General features: G+C 45.6%; 1 protein-coding gene and 2 non-coding genes across 3 annotated transcripts in view; 2 read left to right on the top strand and 1 right to left on the bottom strand.

The window, feature by feature from the left end:
• The first annotated feature begins 2,496 nt into the window (after window positions 1-2,496).
• Trnam-cau lies at window positions 2,497-2,568 on the top strand. Its single transcript has one exon. It is a non-coding gene; the product is annotated as a tRNA-Met (tRNA).
• A 324-nt stretch (window positions 2,569-2,892) lies between these two features.
• Window positions 2,893-2,964, top strand: Trnam-cau. The gene has a single exon. It is a non-coding gene; the product is annotated as a tRNA-Met (tRNA).
• A 1,725-nt stretch (window positions 2,965-4,689) lies between these two features.
• Map3k19 (mitogen-activated protein kinase kinase kinase 19) overlaps window positions 4,690-20,912 on the bottom strand; it is a 50,894-nt gene continuing 34,671 nt past the window's right edge. The window contains exons 7-12 of the mRNA XM_040737042.1: window positions 20,622-20,859; window positions 19,506-19,549; window positions 12,613-15,042; window positions 10,522-10,671; window positions 7,583-8,280; window positions 4,690-5,237 (exon numbers count right to left, since the gene is read on the bottom strand). Coding sequence (XP_040592976.1) covers window positions 5,171-5,237; window positions 7,583-8,280; window positions 10,522-10,671; window positions 12,613-15,042; window positions 19,506-19,549; window positions 20,622-20,859 — 3,627 coding nt within the window. The 3' untranslated portion in view covers window positions 4,690-5,170. The remainder of the gene's footprint in view (window positions 5,238-7,582; window positions 8,281-10,521; window positions 10,672-12,612; window positions 15,043-19,505; window positions 19,550-20,621; window positions 20,860-20,912) is intronic.

Raw genomic sequence — 20,912 nt, 5'->3', positions numbered from 1 at the left:
TTGGTTTCCTATAAAAATCCATGTTAACCTAAATATAGTTTGTTATGTTGGGGGTGAGGTGGCACCTGGTACCACTATACTCTTGTGGAGGTCAGATGGGAGGCCATCTACCTTCCGGGCCATCTCTGGCTGGTTATTTGGAGATGTGCCGACAACAGCGAAGAACTCACTGAGGCGGTGTTAACACAAATTTGTGGTCTTTTGTTTTTCCGGGCTGTCCCTGTGGCCTCCCAGGAGAGGGGAAAGGTCTGTGTAGAGACCTGCACCCTAACATTCTAAACTCCAGAGACCCTCTTCATGAGAGCCTGGTTTAGCCGCTGAGAAATGTACATAGTATAGGAGCATAAAGGAGCATAAATCGTGCTTTTTTTTGGGGGGGGGGTTTTACGAGACAAGGTTTCTCTGTATTATTTTGGAGGCTGTCGGTCCAGCCTAGCCTCGAACTCACAGAGATCTTCCTGCCTCTGCCTCCCGAGTGCTGGGATTAAAGGCATTCGCTACCACTGCCCAGCTATAAATCGTAATTTTAACAGTGGGCTTCTTAGAACTTTGAGGCTCTGGGAAGAAAGAGCTCTGGGAAGTACTCACGAGAGCCCAAGTTTGACTCCCAAATGCACGTTTGGTTTGGTTTGGTTTGCACAGGGTTTATCTATATAGCTTTGGCTGTCCAGGAACACTATAGACCAGGTTATCGAAAACTGCCTTTGCCTCCCAGAGTGCTGGGATTAAAGGTGTGTGACACTTTAAAAACTGTGGCAGCTCCTGGGCCAGCAAGCCTGAAATATACAGAGCCTCAACAAAATGACTCCCCAAAGTTTGGATTCTGTGACATATACTCTTTGGTATACATGTACACACACATAAACATACAACGATAAAATTGGAAGACTGCACTGACCCATGGTTCGCACTAGTAAAGTCAGTGTTGGTGAGGTAGTCAGGGCATCTCTGGGGCTCACTGACCAGCTAGTCCAGTATTCTACATCAATAGGAGGGTAGACTTGAAAGCCAATTTATTTTGCTGTGGTCTGTAACAGTGAAAACATGCCTTGTTCCCCACCCCTTCTCTAGAGGTTTTAGCAGGCTTGAACAGAAGTAGTTGTTGCAAAGTTCAAATATCAGATTCAAATGGGTTTTGGCTGGGTGGTTTTGCACACCTTTAGGCAGGCAGATCTCTGCCAGGGCTACATAGAGAAACCCTGTCTCAAAAAAATAAAAAAAACAACAACAACAAAAAAAGCCTGGCATCGGTGGCTCACGCCTTTAATCCCAGCACTCGGGAGGCAGAGGCAGGTAGATCTCTGCGAGTTCGAGGCCGGGCTGGCCCGACAGCCTCCAAAACAATACAGAGAAACCCTGTCTCGTAAAAAAAAAAAAAAAAAAAAAAAAAAAAAAAAACTGGCTGGTGGCTCACACCTTTAATCCCAGCACTCGGGAGGTGGAGGCAGGTAGATCTCTGAATTCAAGGCCGGCTTGGTCTACAAATCGAGTTTTAGGACAGGCTCCATAGCTATACAGAGAAACTACCTTTAAACACAATAACAGCAACATGCAGCAGAGTGGCGTAGTGGAAGCGTGCTGGACCCATAACCCAGAGGTTGATGGATTGAAACCATCTTCTGCTAACTTGCTATTTTGCTGGGCGGTGGTGGCTCACGCCTTTAATCCCAGCACTCGGGAGGCAGAGGCAGGCGGATCTCTGGGAGTTCGAGGCCCGGCTGGCCCGACAGCCTCCAAAACAGTACAGAGAAACCCTGTCTCGTAAAACAAAACAAAACCAAAAAGCCTGGCTTCGGTGGCTCACGCCTTTAATCCCAGCACTCGGGAGGCGGAGGCAGGTAGATCTCTGAATTCAAGGCCAGCCTGGTCTACAGATCGAGTTTTAGGACAGGCTCCATAGCAATACAGAGAAACCCTGTCTCGAAAACCCAAACAAACAAACAAGCCCCCCTCCCCCAAGTGCTGGGAAGAACGGGCTGCACCACCAGCCTGGCTGAGACTAGTAGTCAAACAATAACTGTCAAGTTTAGTAGAAAGCATCAGATATAGCCTCCCAGTATAAATGGCTAATAACCTTAACGATTTTTACTGGTGCTTAGAAATGAGAATAACTGAGTAACTACGGTGGAGATGACCTCAAGTCAAGCTCACATGCTGATTCTTCTAGATCTAGTTTTTATCCCCCTTGCTGTTTTAGGCTTAGCTACTCCCTGTGAATGTAACCTGACCAAAGTGAGCAGCTGTCAAAGCAGCCTGGGGTTTGTGACCACACCTTAATTACTTAAATTATTTGAACTTTTTTTTTAATGGCCTAGGACCATTAAGAATTTGAAAGAAGCCAGTTGGTGGTGACACACCTTTAACCCCAGCACTCAGGAGGCAGAGGCAGGTAGATATCTCTGAGCTCAGGGCCAACCTGGTCTACAGATCAAGTTTTAGGACAGGCTCCATAGCTATACAGAGAAACTACCTTTAAACACAATAACAGCAACATGTAGCAGAGTGGCGCAGCGGAAGCGTGCTGGGCCCATAACCCAGAGGTCGATGGATCGAAACCATCCTCTGCTAACTTGCTATTTTGCCGGGCGGTGGTGGCTCACGCCTTTAATCCCAGCACTCGGGAGGCAGAGGCAGGCGGATATCTGGGAGTCCGAGGCCGGGCTGGCCCGACAGCCTCCAAAACAGTACAGAGAAACCCTGTCTCGTAAAACAAAACAAAACCAAAAAGCCTGGCTTCGGTGGCTCACGCCTTTAATCCCAGCACTCGGGAGGCGGAGGCAGGTAGATCTCTGAATTCAAGGCCAGCCTGCCTGGTCTACAGATCAAGTTTTAGGACAGGCTCCATAGCTATACAGAGAAACTCTATCTTTAAAAACAGCAATAGCAACATGTAGCAGAGTGGCGCAGCGGAAGCGTGCTGGGCCCATAACCCAGAGGTCGATGGATCGAAACCATCCTCTGCTAGTTTGCTATTTTGCCGGGCGGTGGTGGCTCACGCCTTTAATCCCAGCACTCGGGAGGCAGAGGCAGGCAGATCTCGAGGCCGGGCCGACAGCCTCCAAAACAATACAGAGAAACCCTGTCTCGTAAAACCAAAAATAAATAAATAAACAAACAAACAAACAAACAAAACAAAACAACAAGTCGGAAAGAAAAACAACAGGGCGGCAATCAGTAAATGTCTACAGGGGCTGGGAAGAGGGAGCTATTAAGAAAAAAACATGTTAAAGTTGGGCAAGGATCTGTAGACAGGTGGGGATGTGTGTGTCATAGTTTTAATTGCTGTGATGACACGCCATGAACAGAAAGCAACTTGGGAGGAAAGGGTTTATTTCACCTCATACTCCGGTGTCACAGTCCTTCACTGGGGGAAGTCGGGAGAGGAAAAACGGGGCACAAAGGGCAGGAGCTGATGCAGAGGCCGTATAGGAACTCTTCACTGGCTTGCTCACCAAGGCTTTCTCGGCCTGCTTTCTTCTCCCGCCTTGGACCACTATACCTGGGGTGTTGTCACCACAATGGGGAGGACCTCCCTACACCAATCACCAAGAAAATGCACTGCAGACTTGCTTATAGACCAATCTGATGGGGGCATTTTCTCTTGAGATACCCTCCTCTCCGGTGACTAGCTTGTGTCAAATTGACATAAAACTAGCCGGTGCAGTGGTCTTTGGAGAAACAGTGGGAAAGCATCAAGGAAAAAAAAAAGAAGCAAAAGAAAACACTTTTAATACTGATTTTTACCCGTATGTGTGTAAGTATGTGCCTCGTGTTTGCAGAGGGAGGACGAAGGTGACAGATCCCCGAAGCTAGAGTTGCAGGTGGTTATGAGCCACCTGACCTGAGTGCGGGGACCAGAGAGCAGCAAGTGCTCTTTAGTTCTGAGCCATCTTTCCAGCCCAAAAGATACGCTTTTAAAACTAGACCTGAGAAAAGCAGGCAGACTTAACAGTGGGGACCCGCGAGCAGCCGCCCAGCAGAAGCTTCTGAGTTCAGAGACAGAGTGCAAGGCCCTCAGCAGCTCTTACACCCCCTAACGTGTGTGTGTGTGTGTGTGTGTGTGTGTGTGTGTGTGTGTGTGGTTTCTGCCACGTTGGTTTCGCCATCACAGTCCCCAGTCCCCAGGATATCTCATTCTACTTTCCCTGCTTCCTTCAAACCTCTTTTGCAGGAATTAAGTCATGGGTGACTGAGGATGTAGATAACTCAGTGGTTAAAGTGCTTGCTGTACCTGAATTCAATCCCCCACACCCAAGTTGAAAAAAAAAAATCATTGGAGAGGACCTGGAGAGTAGGCGCAGCAGAATTAACAGGATGTGTTACTCTTGCAAAGGATCTGGGTGCAGTTCCTAGCACGCACATCAGGTGGCTCACAACTGCCTGTAACTCCAGTTTCAGGGCATCTGCAGTCCTCTGCTGGCCACTATGGACACCTGCACTCACACCGTGTGCATACATACACTTGGGCACTCATGAATCTTTTTTTGACAGGAGGATGCCTGGAGCTGGTGAGCCAGCTAGTCTAGCCAATCGGTGAGCTCCAGTTCCAATGAGAAACCCTGCCTCAAAAAATAAAGTAGACGGCAACAGAGGAAGACACCAAATGTCAACCTTTGATTTACACATGTACACACACATAAGCGTGCGCGTGCACACACACACACGCATATATACAAATAAATAAGCATATTATCAGGCAAAATGTGTATGATTTATTTTAAACTATTAAAATTGAAAGAAGTTTACACCAGATGTGGTGGTACAGGCCTTTAATCCCAGCACTCCAAGTTAGAGGCAGGCAGATCTCTGTGCTTTTGATGTCAACCTGGTCTGCATAGTGAGTTCCAGGACAGCCAGGGCTATGTAGTGAGACCCTGTTCAAAAAATTAAAAGAAGCATATAAAGCAATAGAGACAGTTCTTAGGCAATCAAAATTGTAAACACTGGAGTGGGGTTTTAAAAATTATTAAAGTTTCTTCTCATGCAAATAGACAGCCATCCCTGGAGTTTAAGGTCAGTATGTAACTAAAACTTTCCAATAATGCTGCAGGATCTGGTTAAATTGGACTAGTTTGGATTTATAATAGGAAAATAAGTCCCTTAACCATCATTCCCCACAGCAGAGCCGGGAGTGGGGGTGGGGAGCCTAGAGTGGGAAGCTGGTGCATGCTCACTGGCTTCTCTTCAGGAAGGAGTGCTTCAAGAGCTGGAGAGCAGAAGGTCTCTCATGCTGATCCCTAAGGCGGAGAAAACACATTAGAAGCAGCTCACAGTACCATGACTACTACCAAGATCTGCATGAATCTGATGCAAACTATAAAGACGGAGGCGTAGGAGCTGGAGAGATGGTTCAATACAGGTGCTCTTGCAAAGGACTATAGTTCAGTTCCTGGTACCCCTGTCAAGTGGCTCACAACTGCCTGTAACTCCAAGACTAGGAGATCTGATGCCTTCTTCCAGTCTCCTCATGCACCCATACATGGTGCAGACACACACAATTAATTAACTGATTAATTAATCAAGTTAAAAAGATGGAGGCACGCCAGGCGGTGGTGGCGCACGCCTTTAATTCCAGCACTCGGGAGGCAGAGGCAGGCGGATCTCTGTGAGTTCAAGGCCAGGCTGGACCAAAAGCCTCCAAAACAATACAGAGAAACCCTGTCTCGTAAAAAAAAGCAAAAAAAAAAAAAAAAAAAAAAAAAAAAAAGATGGAGGCACAGCCTCCAAAACAATACAGAGAAACCCTGTCTCGTAAAACCAAAAAAAAAAAAAAAGTATAAAAAGATGGAGGCACAACTGCTGATCATCCAATGTACTGGCTTGAGCTTCAACTCCAGTTTTTAACCGGAATCCGAGCACGTGATGCAAACTTTGCTCCCCTGTAAAGCGAGGATTAACAATACCTGTAGACTGGGGATGTGGTTTAATGGGTGAAGTCTTTGTCTAGCACAAACAAGGTTCCAGTACTGCACAAATTGGGCTTGGTGGGGCTCACCCTTAGGTGAAAGCAAAAAGACCAAAATTCAAGGCTATCCTAGCCTAAGCATGGATTTCTAGAGCTTCAGACTTTCCTGGGTTACATGAAACCTTGTCTCACTTTTTTTTTATTTTCTTAAAACCTAAACTTATTGGCCGGGCGGTGATGGAGCATGCCTTTAATCCCAGCACTTGGGAGGCAGAGGCAGGCAGATCTATGTGAGATCGAGACCAGCCTGATCTACAAGAGCTAGTTCCAGGACAGCCACCAAAGCTACAGAAAAACCCTGTCTTGAAAAAACAACAACAACAACAAAATCCTAACTCATTGGAAGAATTAAATAAATACGGGTGGTGGTGGCACATGCCTTTAACCCCGTACTTGTGAGGCAGACGCAGACTTCTCTGTGAGTTCAAGGCCAGCCAGGTCTACAGAGCTACACAGAGAAACCCTGTCTCAAAAAGAAAAAAGAAAAAAAAGCACAAAACTCAGTAGGTGGTGGTAGTGCATGCCTTTAATCCCAGCTCCAGGGAGGCAGAGTCAGAGGTAGATGGATCTCTGTGAGATATAGGCCAACTTGGTCTACAAAGTGAGTTCCAGGACATCAGAACTACACACAGAGAAACCCCGTCACAAGAAAAAAAAAATCAAGCAAACAAACCTCATGGTATTGTGATTAAAAACAAGGCCCTGCTTTTTGTTTTTGATCTTGGTTATTTTGAGACAGGGTTTTGCCATGTAGCCCAGGCTAGCCTGTAATTCACTGTGGAGCCCAGGCTGTCTTTGGATTTGTAATCCTCTGCCTTGGCCTCTTGAGTGCTAAGATTACAGGCATATTCCACCATATCTAATTATATCTAATTAGACTCATCTTTTCCACTGCATTTTTGTTCTGTCTGTTTAGAATATAATTACACACAGTTAAAAATTTATACCTCCAGGAATACTGTGCTATAAGTACTTTTGCTGGCATAAAATTCATTTGTAAAATTTGAACCAGCAAATTGCTCAGCAGTAAGGCATTTACTGCCAGGCCTGACAATCTGAGTTCAATCCCCATAACTCACGTGTGGAAGGAGAGAACCAATGCCTGCAAGTTGTCTCTGACCTCCATGCGTGTCCTGTATAGGATGTGCATGCCCCACCCCCGGCACAAATAAATGCAATAAAATTTCTTAGGAATTCAAACTTTTAACCCTGTGAGTTCAAGGTTAGCCTGGTCTTCAGAGTGAGTTCCAGTACAACCAGAGCTACACAAAGGAACACTGTGTCAAAACAAACAAAAAGAATTCATAGTTTAAAAAACCTTTAAAAGTTGGTATTTATACTGTTTGGGTGTGTCTATCTGTTGAGACAGGCTTTCATGTATCCCATGCTGGCTTTGAACTTCTGATCCTTCTCTACCTCCACCTCCTGAGTGCTGAGGCTACAGGCATCCAGCATGCCCAGTGTATACAGTGCTGGGGAGTGAACCCAGGGCTTTGGGCATGCTAGGCAAGCCCTCTGCCAACTCAGATACATCCCCAGCCCCTGAAACAGAACTTTGAATGGGCTGTACATTGTGAAGGGTCTCTAGGTATCTCCTCCCTCCTTTGACTTTCTTACCTGGTCAGGCACAAGCGCACAAAGTCTGCAGCAGATTCTGAGAACCGTTCAGGTAGAGGAGGCATTAGGCCTCTGTGGCCTCCAATGTAAAACATGGCTGCCATCCTATCCATGGAAGCCAGAGGAGGCTTCCCGGTGGCCATCTCAAACACAGTGCAGCCGATGCTCCAGATATCTGATTTTCTTCCGTAGCCAGACTCATTGATGACCTCAGGGGCCATCCAGTATGGGGTCCCACGCATGGACTTCAGCATGTCACTGTGAGTTCCATTTAAGCCTGCCCAGGCCAGACGCTTGGCACAGCCAAAGTCAATCAGCTTTATTGTCCCAGTTGGCATGAGCATGACATTGTTTCCTTTGATGTCTCGATGGACCACACAGTTCTCATGGAGATAAGCAACACCTTGCAGGATCTGCCTTGTGTATTTACAGAACACCATCTCGGGCAGGGGCCCGAAGCGGTTTATAATACTAGAGATGGAGCCACCAGGAACAAATTCCATGAAGATGCTCACCGTGTTCTCCTCCAAGCATGTCCCTAGATAAGCCACTATATTTACATGCTTCAGCGCCTTCAGCAAATCCACTTCCTCCTGCAGTTTCCGGTATTCTTTCTCAGTAGCCAACTTATCAGAAATATCCAAGGCCACCTGCTTCACAGCTATTAGCTGTCCTAGGCTAGTAAGCCCACAATAAACCTATAAACAAGCCAATACAAATTATTAAGTTTATGATAGAGCGTTCAAAAGTGTTCAAAGGTGCCTTTTCCTTTACTTCCCAAACACTCTTTGTCCTCTAAGTCCCCAGATAATACATAGCTAAGCAAACTCTGCATTCAAGATGGCGATGAGCAAGCATGATGAACAGATGACAGATTAATTTATAGTCACATGAATAGATCAATACAAACTGATTCATAATACTAGATGTCCCCCAGCCATCTATTTTTAGATAAGTTTGTATTAGTTTTTTTGCTTGCTTGTCTCAGTTTTTAAAAAACTGACATGTTGGCACTTGCCTTTATCTTAGCACATGGGAGGCAGAAACAGGGAGATCTCAGTCAGTTCAAAGGCAACCTGCTCTACACAGTTCCAGGTCAGCCTGGGCTACACAGTGCCAGGTCAGCCAGGGCTAGATAGTGAGACTCTGTCTGAAAAAAAAATGTCTTTTTATTTTTATTTATGTAATTGTGTGTATGTCTTACTTATATGTATCTGTGTGTGTGTGTGTGTGTGTGTGTGTGTGTGTGTGTGTGTGTGTGTGTGTGTGTAGAGGGTGCTGGGTCACCTAGAACTGGGGTTATAGGTGGTTATGGTTATGAGCTGCCCTATGTGGATGGATGCAGGGAATGGAGCGCAGGTCCTCTGGAAGAACAGGAAACGTTTTTGACTGATGAGCATCTCTCCAGCCCTTCTCTGGCTTTTTGAAGACCATGTCTTATGTACCTCAGGATGCCTCAAACTCACTTTGTAGCTGACGATAACCCTAAACTCCTGATCCTTCTGCTTTTTTCTCCTGAGTGCGAGGACTATAGTGTGTCTCCCACACCCAGCAGTAGTCAGATGAATTGGTGGAGCTGTGTGTGCAAATGGAAGCCAGGGGTTGATATTGGATATCTCACTCAATTGCTTCTCTTATTTGTTTGTTTGTCATTTAATTATTTAGAGACAGTGTCTCTCTCTAAACATAGAGCTCTCCAATTAGGTTAGCCATTGAACCCTAGGGTCCCTTCCGTCTCTTCCTCCCTTGTGCTGAGATTGTAAGTGTGTGGTACGGCACCCAGTTTCTATGGCAGCACTTGAGATCAAACTTGGGTCCTTGCGCTTGCACAGCAAGCATTTTATAAAGTGCATGATCTTTTATTAGTTTTTCTTATCTATAAAACCGATACGACATTTACCTCACGTATTTCTCTGATGAGAATATCAGATGCTGGTCTGGGAAAGCCCCTTACCAAAAGAATGCAACAGGGGCTAAATCAGAATAAAGCTTTCCAGAAAGAGAAGGGAGCAGGCCCTGCCAGTTACCCCATAATGTGATCCCATAAGTTTCCTTCTTGTGGATTCCTGAAGGGTCGCCAGCTAGAGACTCCACAGATCTGCCTTAAGGTTAGTCTTTCTTTACCTGTCTACTTGATACTCTTTAGACCACCAAAAATTTAGGGGGTCATTTATGCAATTCCCAAAACACAAAGAACAATGTTTGAGTTTGCCCCCCTGTAGTAAGTCTCCCCATCTCCAGTGCTATGTTGAGCCACTGGAGGGAGAGATTTCTTTCCCAATGGACTTATGATGAGGGTTAATATTGACTGTCAACTTAACAGAATCTAGATTTGTCTAGGAGACACACATCTGGATATGTCTGTGAGGGAATTTCTCAATTAGGTTAACTAAGGTAGAAAGACCCATCCTGAATGTGACCAGAAGCATCCCACGGGCTGGGATCCTGGGCTGAATAAAAGGGAAAAGTGATCTGAGCACCAGTATTCATCTCTCTCTTCTTCCTGACTGTGGATGTCATGTGACCAGCTGCAACACACTTCTGCTGCCATGACTTCCTCATCATGATAAACTATACCCTCAAACTTAGGGCCAAAATGAATCATTGTTTCCTTAAGTTGATGTTGTCAGGTGTCTCGGAAAAAAATAGTGCAGGGCTTGAACTTGGAATGAAGAGAGGCTAGAGGTGCAATGGGTAGTCACTGCCCGAGAGCAAGAGCCGGGGAAGCCTGTGAGACAGCCGATGGTGAGGAAATGGTTAAGTCTCTAAAACCATTGCCAACATCAAATCAACTCCCCACCTTCCAAGTGCATAAAGAGACATAATCCCTGCAGCAAGTCTGGGTTTTTCGGTGGCTTCCAGCTGAAAATGTACAGGCAGTATGGAAGAGGGTCAGGGCGGCTGGAAAGTTCTAGCATCAGGGTTCAAAGTGGACTTACTGTGCCATATGCTCCTCTCCCAAGGATCTCACCCTTGGTCCAGAATATGGCCTCCTCGTGTCGTAAACTCTTGTCAGAAAGCGTCTTCTTTTCATTTGAGTTAAGAAAGTTTTCTTCCTTGTCATATATCCTGAATCCATTAATACACCTCTAGGGAAATGACAAAAAAAATGTCACTAAGCTCTAATTTGTTGTGGGGAGTTGAGAATACAAGAGATCAGTCTCTTCTTTTCCTCCACCTCCTGTTTGGAGACAAGCTGTCAGGTAGCCAGGCTGGCCTCCAATTCACTCTGTAACCAAGGGTTACCTCTGACTTCTGACTCTACTGCCTTTCTGCCCCAAGTGCTGTGATTACAGCATGCCACCACACACAGCCCGCCACACCTGTGTGCAGCCTAGGGTAGCTAGGAGTGTATGTGGTCCAACACAGAACCATAAACTTACTTCAAACATCATGAGGTTTTACGGGTTCATAAAAGCAATTGTGAGGTTCTATAGCCTGTAACTGTCTGGTGATCACTGGAAATTATCTGCCGTTGATGGAAAAATGTCATCATTGAACAGAATACTGACCTACTTAAATAGCTTTGCTGTGTTAAATTACCTCAGGTGATCTCAAGGCAGAGAGTCAAACTAGCTAAATTCCAGAAGAAAGCTCACACTGAGAACTGGGGTGTGAGTCAATAGGCAGAGCGCCTACTTAGCATTCACAAAGCCCTGGGTTCCATCCCTAGCACCACATAAACCAGGCAGAAGCAGGAAGATTAGAAGTTCAAGGTCTGGAAGCCTACATGGGACAACATAAGCCCTCTACATATATGTAACGGTAGTGTAGCTTGGTCTATTTAAGGGACTCAACAGTGGGAACAGGGACTGTCCCTAATGCTTTGGCTGGCTCTTGGGAACCTATTCCTCATGCTGAATGGCCTTGCTCAGTCTAAATACAAGGGGAGGTGCTTAATCTTATGGCAACTTGATATGTCATGCTTTGCTGATACCCATGGGAGGCCTGCCCTTTCTGAACAGAAACAGAAAAGGAGTGGATTCAGGGGGAGTGGAAACAGGGAGGGCATGGAGGAGAGGAGAGAGGGGAAACCATGGTTGGGATGTAAAATAAATTAATAAAAACAAAAAAGAAGTTCATCCCCAGCTATATAATGAGTTCAAGGCCAGCCTGGGCTACAAAAGACCTCGTCTCAAAGAAGAAAAAAGACACAGGAAAGAATTGTAGTGTAAATCTACCAGTGGTGGCACATGCCTTTAATCCCAGCACTCGGGAGGCAGAGGCAGGTGGATCTCTGTGAATTCAAGGCCAGCCTGGTCTATAGAAGTGAGTTCCAGGACAGCATGGCTATACACACACACACACACACACACACACACACACACACACACACACAGAAAAAAGAAAGAAAAGAAAAACCCTGTCTCAAAAAAAAATTATTATTTGGGCTGGGTGTTGGTGACGCACACCTTTAATCCCAGCACTTGGGAGGCAGAGGCAGGCAGATCTCTGTGAGTTCAAGGCCAGCCTGGTCTACTGAGCGAGTTCCAGGACAGCCTCCAAAACAATACAGAGAAACCCTGCCTCAAAAAAATTACTATTTGTGGTTTATGATTGCTTATTTTAGGGACCAGGAAGATGATTCAGTGCAGTGTTTCTCAAACTGTGGGTCCTGACCCCCACAGTGGTCTCCTATCAGACATTTACATTACAATTCATAACTATCAAACTTAAAGTTATGAAGTAGCAAAAAAAAACCAGTTTTATGGTTGGGGGATAGCACAACATGAGGAAGGGTCACAGCGTTAGGAATGTTAAGGACCACTGATTCAGTGGAAGGAGGCGCCAAGCCTGATGATCTAAATTTCATCCCGGAAACTGAAATGATGGAAGGAGAGAGGATTATCCTTTGACTTCTACCTATATGCTATATCACATATGTGTGCACTCATGCAGTTGCAAGCAAGCACACACACACATACACATACACACGCATGCACATAATTAAAAATAAGGGTTTTGAACCAGATATTGTCTCTAAGGCCCTTCCCACTCCAATGCATTTCTGATTATAAAAACAGACCAACCTGTAGTTTGACATTTGTTGTCTCTCTGTCCAATTCTTCGATGGTATTGCCTCTCCTACTGAAGACAAGGTTCAGGTTTTCGGCCTCTGCCTCATTTGTCATTATTTGGCAAGAGCTATTATCTGTCTCATCAAGTGCTAATAGTTCTTCAACCAGACAACCTAGCAACTCATCTGTCAATTCTTCATTTTTTACTGGATCTAAGATTTCTCTGGAAATCTTTCCATATGTTTGATATGTCACAGAGTTATTTTCTAAGCTGTCCTGATCCAAAGAACGTGTCCAGTGCTGCTCTGTAGGGGAAGGTGCACTTTCTGGGTTCTCGTAGAAAGAGAAACTCGGAAAGGTCATGGGTGTTTTAGACTTATCTGAAAGGCTATCGAATTCTAGGTAATCCATGAGCATCTGGTCAACATTGACTTTGTCAAGAGGTTCTGTGTCCTGCTTTTCTGGTGACACATGCTTGCCTGAACTCTTGTCACTGAGCACCACAGCCCAGCTGTTTTCTGAAGGGACAGGCAGGGTCTGCTGGTGCAGCTCTCCAAGTCCTTTTAGATCTCCAAGGCTTTGGGTAAGTATGTCACTGGTAAAATTGCCTCCCTCATCTGCATCCTCCTCTGTGACGATGTCTTCAACAATGTATAGATCTGAGACAGGAGGGGTCTCTTTCTGTTCAGGGGATTGCTCAGGGATCGGCGTCAAGTTGGTGATCTGAACTTCATCTTTGGGAGACAGAAAGTCATTTCCTGATGATCTAACTGGCCAGTCTGGTTCTGAAACACCATCCTCCCTGCAGCTACCTGTAGTCCTGCAACCCCTTTCTTTAGAAATCAACCCTCTGTGCTTTTGCTTGAGACCAAGTGAAGGCTTGGCAGCTTTAATGTGTGGCCTCTTCTGAAGAAGTCTCACTCTGCTATTGCTGCCCCGGTCACTTTGGGAAGACTGACATTTCCCGGGGATGCATCTGCCCAGTGGAGCTGCGCATATTTCATGGTAATATCTGTGTTCATGCCTTTCTGCCTCTCGAATGTGACTGTAAATGGGGGTCCCAAACATCTCGTAGATTCCTGGTCCATTGGAGGTTGAATTGATTTCTTTGAACATGTCACTGTACTTCAAGTCCAGGAAATGCAGTCTTGGATCTGTTGTTTCAGCCAAGAGGGGAACACATGGCTTTTTTATACCCGAGTTTTTACAGATTCGAGGAAATGCTTGCTTCTTAGAGTTCTGGGTCTGATGCATTGATTTCTTCTTTTCTGTTGGAGGCGCTCTCCTTTGAAACTTAGGTGACGGATGAAGTCTGGGGTCCATGTTTTCCAAAGCAGGGAAAACTTGAGGTTTTATGCTGCTTTTATGCCTGTTGGGTTTAATGGAAGCTTGGATGGAAACTGTGAGATTAGGAGGTGGTCTGTTTCTTGCCTTGGTCCTTGAATCCAATTTGGTTCTATGAGTATTTGTCTGGAGTTTGTCCTGTTCTTGTTGAGCAAGCGTGCTGAGGCTACTGCTGTTCTGCACAGTGCGCTTTCTCTTTTGGAGGTTTGCTTTGGCTGTAACTGACTCCTTGTGTGTTCCTTCTCCAGGGAATGGGATTTGGACAAGAGGCACCATACCATTCATTGCCGGCCTCATTGATTCCTCTACTGATATCTTTTTGTTCTGTTCTGTGTCTTTATGGTCTTCTAGAAGCTCTTCCGTGGAGCCGTCGGAATTCATACTAGATATGTCCTTTAGAACTCTAAACTCCTCTTGCGTAGCGTGTGGCTCCGTTGCTCCAGCTTCGTGTAAAGAATTGCTTTCGGAATCAGGAACTGTCTCATTTCTGATCTCTTTTTCCTTGGTTGGGATTATTTCTGCATTTGAGGCTTCCTGGAGCTTGTGGAGAGTGGTGTACACAGCTTCGGAATCTTGTTCAAGCGCTCTGGCTGTTGAACCCTCTTCTTTTCTTGATGAAGGATACTGGGAGATTTCACCCCCTTTCCTCATTTCACTATCATGGCATTCACTATCCCTTCCCCTCTCCATGGGAACATTGCCTTCCGTGACCTTCTCACAGGAAACCAATACTGGCCCTTCTTCAAAGCAAGCGGTTTCGGTTTTGTCCCATCCTTCCATTGCCTGGGATCGCCAACCCTCCACCGCTCCCCCCTGTTTTCTGGGACGGTTCACCTTCTGGAAAGAGCACATGTTTCTAGACCAAATGGCACTGTCAGACACCCTGAGGCTTTGTTCCGCTGGTCCCTTCCACGTGACTTCTTGATGGTTCTCTGATGAGCTAATGTCAACTGAGTGACTAAGAGGCTCTAAGAGCTTAGGTACAGACGTGGTGAACCTTGGGATTTTTCTGTCATTGTGTCTTGGGAACTTGTGACTTTTTTCCATATCGAGGACACAAGATCTCATGGGCAAGAGTGATAGTGACGGCAGAGGAAACTAAAAAAAGAGAAAAAAACAGTGAGTGCAAAAAATATCTGAGAACCATATTCACTGATTCAAAGTCAAAAACTTCTCTTGTTTGTTTTGTCTTTTTTGTTTTGTTTTTTCGAGACAGGGTTTCTCTGTGGCTTTGGAGGCTGTCCTGGAACTAGATCTTGTAGACCAGGCTGGTTCGAACTCACAGAGATTCACCTGCCTCTGCTTCCCGAGTGTTGGGATTAAGAAAGGCGTGCACCACCAATGCCTAGGTCATTTTGTCTTTTTGTGATTATTTTTCTATGTAGCCTTGGCTGTCCTAGAACTCACTCTGTAGACCAGTCTGGCCTTGAACTCAGAAATCTTCCTGCCTCTGCCTCCTGAGTGCTAGGATTAAAGTCGTGAGCCACTACCCGGCTTAAATAAAAAAGTTGTAATATCCACTTACAGAAAGTCTTTAAAGTATAAAGCCATCCTGAGGATTGCATTTTGTGTTCAGAGTTGGGGAATCAAACCCAGGGATGAGCACCTGGGCAAATGCTCTTCCACTTAGCTACGTCCAGCTACATCAATATGTCTACAGGCCAGAAAGATCACAATTTTTAAAACCAAAACCTGGGACTGGGGATGGAGTTCTCGTCTGGTATGCATGAGGCCCTGGTTTGATCTCCAGCATCAAGTAAACGGGGCACTGTGTATACACCTATAGTCCCATGCTGGGGAGGTGGAGGCAGGAGGATCAGGGCAGTGTAAGGTCATAGACTCTATACAGCCTGGGCTGGAGTACTTGCCAATAAATAAAAACACAAACAAATAAACAAGTGCTGAAATAAAATAAAACCTAAATCAGGACCAGCAAGATGGCTCCTTGGGTAAAGGCACCTGCCACCAAGACTGATGACCTAAATTTGATTCCTGGGACCCACATGATAGCTGATGTCCCCAAGTTGTCTTCTGATATCTGCATGTACATAGTCTGCCTCCCTCCCTCCTCCCTCTCTCCTCCCTCCCTCCTCCCTCCCTCCTTCCCTCCCCTCCTCCCTCCCTCCCTTCTTCTTCTCCTTCTCCTTCTCCTTCTCCTCCTCCTCTTCCTCCTCCTCCTCCTCCTCCTTCTTCTCTCTCTCTCACACTCACACACACACACACACACACACACACACACGCGCAAAGTAAAAATAAATATCTTAGCTGGGCAGTGGTAGTGAACACCTTTAATTCCAGCACTCAGGAGCCAGAGGCAGCCAGATCTCTGTGAGTTCGAGGCCAGCCTGGTCTACAGAGTGAGTTTCAGGACAGACTCCAAAGCTACAGAAAAACCTTATTTCAAAAACAAACAAAAAAGCTAAAATTTATATGTCAAGACTCATAGTTATGTATACATTATTTACTTGTTTGTTATTTTGTTTTATTTTTTGATTTTTTGAGACAGTTTTTCTGTGTAGCCCGACTGTCCTGGAACTCACTCTGCAGACCAGGCTGGCCTCAAAGTCAGAGATCCACCTGCTTCTGTTTTCTGAGTGCTGGGATTAAAGGTGCGTCACACCACGCCAGCTTAGATGTTAAGTTTTAAGACGAGAAATATTTTCTTTCTCTCTTCTTTTTAGTTGTCACAGGATTGATTAAAATGTTTTGAAACTCTCTTTGGATTAATTTAAACTTGTTGTCATGTGTACTTTAGCGTTCCTTCCAACAGTGATGATCTCAGGATTTGTGGAACAAAACACTCATCATTGCTTTGCTGAATTGTTTCATTGGGAACAGCTTTAGACTTGGAAAATTAGCAACCCCGAGATCTGGGTAGACTTCTCAGATGCTTGTGTTTTCCCAGAATGCAGAAGGCTCTGGATTCAATCCCCAGTAACCCACAAACTGGATGTGGTAGTGCATGCCTGTGGTCCCAGGACTCTGAAAGTGGAGACCAAAGGATCAGGAGTTCAAGGTTATCCTCAGCCATGTAGTAAGTTTGAGGGCAGTCTGAACTGCATGGCAATATTTAAACAAAAACAAGAACAACCTAAATAGCTTTAAAAAGAGTTGTTTAATGTGTATGAAGGCTGCTTTACCTGCATGTATGTATCTGTACCATGCACATGCCTAGCGGGTGACTGTTGGATCGCCTAGAACCGGAGCTACAGATGGTTGTGATCTACCATGTGTTACTAAAAGCTGAACCCAGGTCCTCAAAAGTGACACGTGCTCTTAAGCAATAAGTCATCTCTCCAGACTCCTCAATAGCTCTTTGTGCTCCTTTGCCCTCCAAACTGTTTCAAACTCAGCCAGTTTTAATTAGTTCCAACCTCTAGGGGGCAGTGTAATGCAAAGTATAGCATTCAGCCTTGAGTCTGCTAAGCTATGAAGTCCTCAAGTGGGTGTTTCTTTTCTTTGTGGTGTTTTCTCATGTATACAAACTCCATATCCTAATTGTGTCAGATTATTTGTAGACATGAATTGTTCATAGTGATTGAGAACTATAGCTTGAATTTTCAGTTGCCAGCTAGCTGTAAGCAGGTAGGGGAAGACCCAAATATTAGAAACTCAGATGTCAGGTGATGGGTATCTCCCTCCAATGTATTGCCTGAATTTCCCCACATTTCTCAAAAAGGGGGAAAGAAGGAGCGAGGAGGAGATGGCTCAGTCAGTAAAGTGCTTGCCTTGCAAGTACAAACACCTGAGTTCAATCCCCAGGCCCCACATTTCAAAAGCTAGCCACAGTGGAACAAGTTTGGAATCCCAGTGTTGGGATGGGGTGTAAAACAGATCCCTGGAGTTTGCTGACTGATGGACCTATTATAATTGGCCAGTGGGAGACCCTGTCTCAAGAAGCAAGGTGGACAGTGCTGGGAAACAGCACCTGAAGTTGGTCTCTGGCCATATACACACAAACACTTACACACACACACACACACACACACACACACACACACACAGAGACAGAGACAGAGAGAGAGAGAGAGAGAGAGAGAGAGAGAGAGAGAGAGAGAGAGAGAGAGAGAGAGAGAGAGAGGAGTCTTCCAGTGTTTGGAAGTCCCTTTCAAAAGCAGATACACAGGTGTGCACGGGTGACTCTCACGTGCTGACACACAGGTGTGCACAGGTGTCTCTATCACATGCTGATGCACAGGTGTTCACAAAGTGTCTCTCTCACATGTATGCACAGATATCTATCACATTCTGATGCACAAGCGTGCACAGATATCACTCACGTGCTGATGCACAGGCATTTCTATGTCCTCTAGGACACTGAAGGCCAGGAGAGCTGAGAAAACCGAAAAATGACCAGTATCTTCCCAGAAGCTTTCCTTTTAAATTGCAGAAGCAGGAAAAACTCCACCATGGGGAGGTGAACGGCAAAGAATTACCTAGAATTCGGGCAATTGTAAGATCGAGTGGTGTGGTGACCCACTCCTTCAATTCAGCCCTCAGGAGGCAAGGGCAGGAGGAACTGGATTCCTGTGAGTTCGACACCAGACAGGGCTACATAGTGAAACCCTGTCTCAAAAGTTAAATACGTAAGCAAACAAAGACGCAGGCAAACAAAAGGAGTTGAGTGAAAGAAAACTAAGGAGCGAGAAGCACAGCTCGGAACAGCACTGGGGAAGCCAGGACTGTCAATCACATGGGCCTGTTTTCTTCCATGGGAGAAAATGGACGACACCCAGTCACCTGGAATGCCAGAGTGAAAAGTGGCCCATCAACCTGGTGGCCTTTTGCTATTCTATGAGCCAGACTTCCTGAATCCCCCAATATCCTGAGCATTGTTTAGGCCCTCATCCTGAGCTTTGTCTCTCAAGTGAACAGAACACATTCATTCCTGAAAGAGGCACGTGAACTTTGCATCCTCCATCAATAGAATCCATGCTTACGCTTATCTCAGATCCTTCTCTAGGCCTGAGCTCTACTCAGCAGCCAATAGAGTTTATTCTTGCTATAGAGGTCACTGGTCACAAGTTCTACCATGTTTCAATGTGTAGGGAAAACAGAGTACAAGGTCAGTCCCTGGAGGTCTTTACCCAGTGCCCTCACTGTCCCCAGCTTTCACTGTTCTTTGGTCTGATTTCTTGCCAGTTGCAATACTTGCAATCAGCCCTTAACACTAAGAGACGGGTTCACCTCCCTGAGCAGGGGACAGGAAATTGCTCAGAGAAGCAACCCGCACAGAGCAAGGGACAATATTCGAATGAATAACTGACTTCTCCATAAAACAGGCAACGTTTTCAAGGTTTCCTACACACTATTATTGCTAAGGATTTGACAATGAGTAGTTTGATGGAACTTGTTGTTGTTGTTTTGTTTGGTTGGTTTTGGTTTTTCGAGACAGGGTTTGTATTGTTTTGGAGGCTGTCCTAGAACTCGATCTGTAGACCAGGCCTCAAGCTCACAGAGATCCTCCTGCCTCCGCCTCCAGAGTGCTGGGATTAAAGGTGTACGCCAGCAATGCCTCGTTGTTGTTTTAACTAAGTGAAAAGTGCTGGAACTAATCTTACCTCAATTCTTCGACTACTGTGTCTCACGTCAGAAGCAGGAAACTCTATGAGAAAAGAACAAACAAACAAGAATTGGGTGTTCTTAGTAATAGGGTGAAAAACTTGTGGATGGAGCAATGTGGGAAAGTGTTTCAAAGTATGTTTTTTTTTCCTGTGCAGTGTACACAGTGGTATGGAATTTTCCAGAAAACCACAAGCCAAGCCACCAGGAGAGATTGTTGTTGTGGGTTTGTTTGTTCATTTGTTTTTGAGACCTGGTCTCAGGTAGGCTGACCTTGAACTCCCTAGGTAGCCGAGGATGACCTTGAGTGTTAGCATTGTAGGTCTGCGTTATGCCCAGTTCAGTACTGGGAACTAAACCCAGGGCTTCATGCGTGCTAAGCAAACACTCTACCAACTGAGCCACATGTCCAGCTCCTACACTAGTTTGTTTTGTCTCCCCCATGAAATACTCTTTCCTGAAACACACATAGAATGCATTCCCTCTTCTTCATTCGCTCAGGTTGCCTGCACTATTGTCGTGTGTGTGTGTGTGTGTGTGTGTGCGCACGCGCGCGCACACACACCAGGGAAGGCATCTTTGTCCAGTGGTATGCTTGTAGAGCTCGGAGGACACACATTTAGGCACCACTAACCTTGCTTTTTAAACAAGACCTCTCACTGGCCTGGAAATCATCAAATTGGCTACACTGGAAGACCAGGGAGCCCCAGAGATGTTCCAGAACCAGCCATCTCTGGGCAATGAGGACAACCATGAGTGATCATAACTGAATTTTTTTTTAAATACAGGTTCTGAGGAACTGAACTCAGATCCTTGTGATTGCAAGCACCTTAATTACTGAGTTATCTCTCCAGCACCACTATAGAATTAAATGTTCAGCTTAATATGTTTCCTCTTATTTGTGGTTTCTAGACTTTTTTACAGGCATACATAAAATCATATATGTATATATGGCACGACAGAGGAATGAAATTGTTTAGGGTACAAAGCGGACTAGTAGGAAGGAGAAGGAGAAAAAGGAGAGCAGAGGAGGGTGAGGGGGAATGGGCTTGCCGTACAGTATATTCTCACATGGAAACGTTAACAGTGAGTACTCAAACACATGCCTCACTCACCTTCTGGTTTCCTTTGCTGCGCTTTCAGAACACAGGGAGCCTCCTCCCTGGCTACAGACGTAGCAGTACTTGGGTCTAAGCAAGGTCTCGGTAAGAGGGCCGCATCCATACCACGGAGTTCCTCAGAACTTCCTTCCCTCCTCAGACATGAAGGTCTTGCTGTGAGGCCCACCATCTCCACTTCATTTGGTGGAGAGACAGGACGCACCTGTCCCCACTCCTGATGCACTGAAGTCACCTGCCTGGGAAGGGAGAGATGGAAAAACTCATCTGCTGGTATAGTTTGGATCT

The sequence above is a fragment of the Mesocricetus auratus genome, unplaced genomic scaffold (genome assembly GCF_017639785.1).
Source record: "Mesocricetus auratus isolate SY011 unplaced genomic scaffold, BCM_Maur_2.0 Super-Scaffold_100676, whole genome shotgun sequence".
Lineage (NCBI taxonomy): Eukaryota > Metazoa > Chordata > Mammalia > Rodentia > Cricetidae > Mesocricetus > Mesocricetus auratus.
The sequence above is the reverse complement of the archived record's forward strand: the minus strand, read 5'-3'. Positions and strand labels throughout refer to the sequence as shown.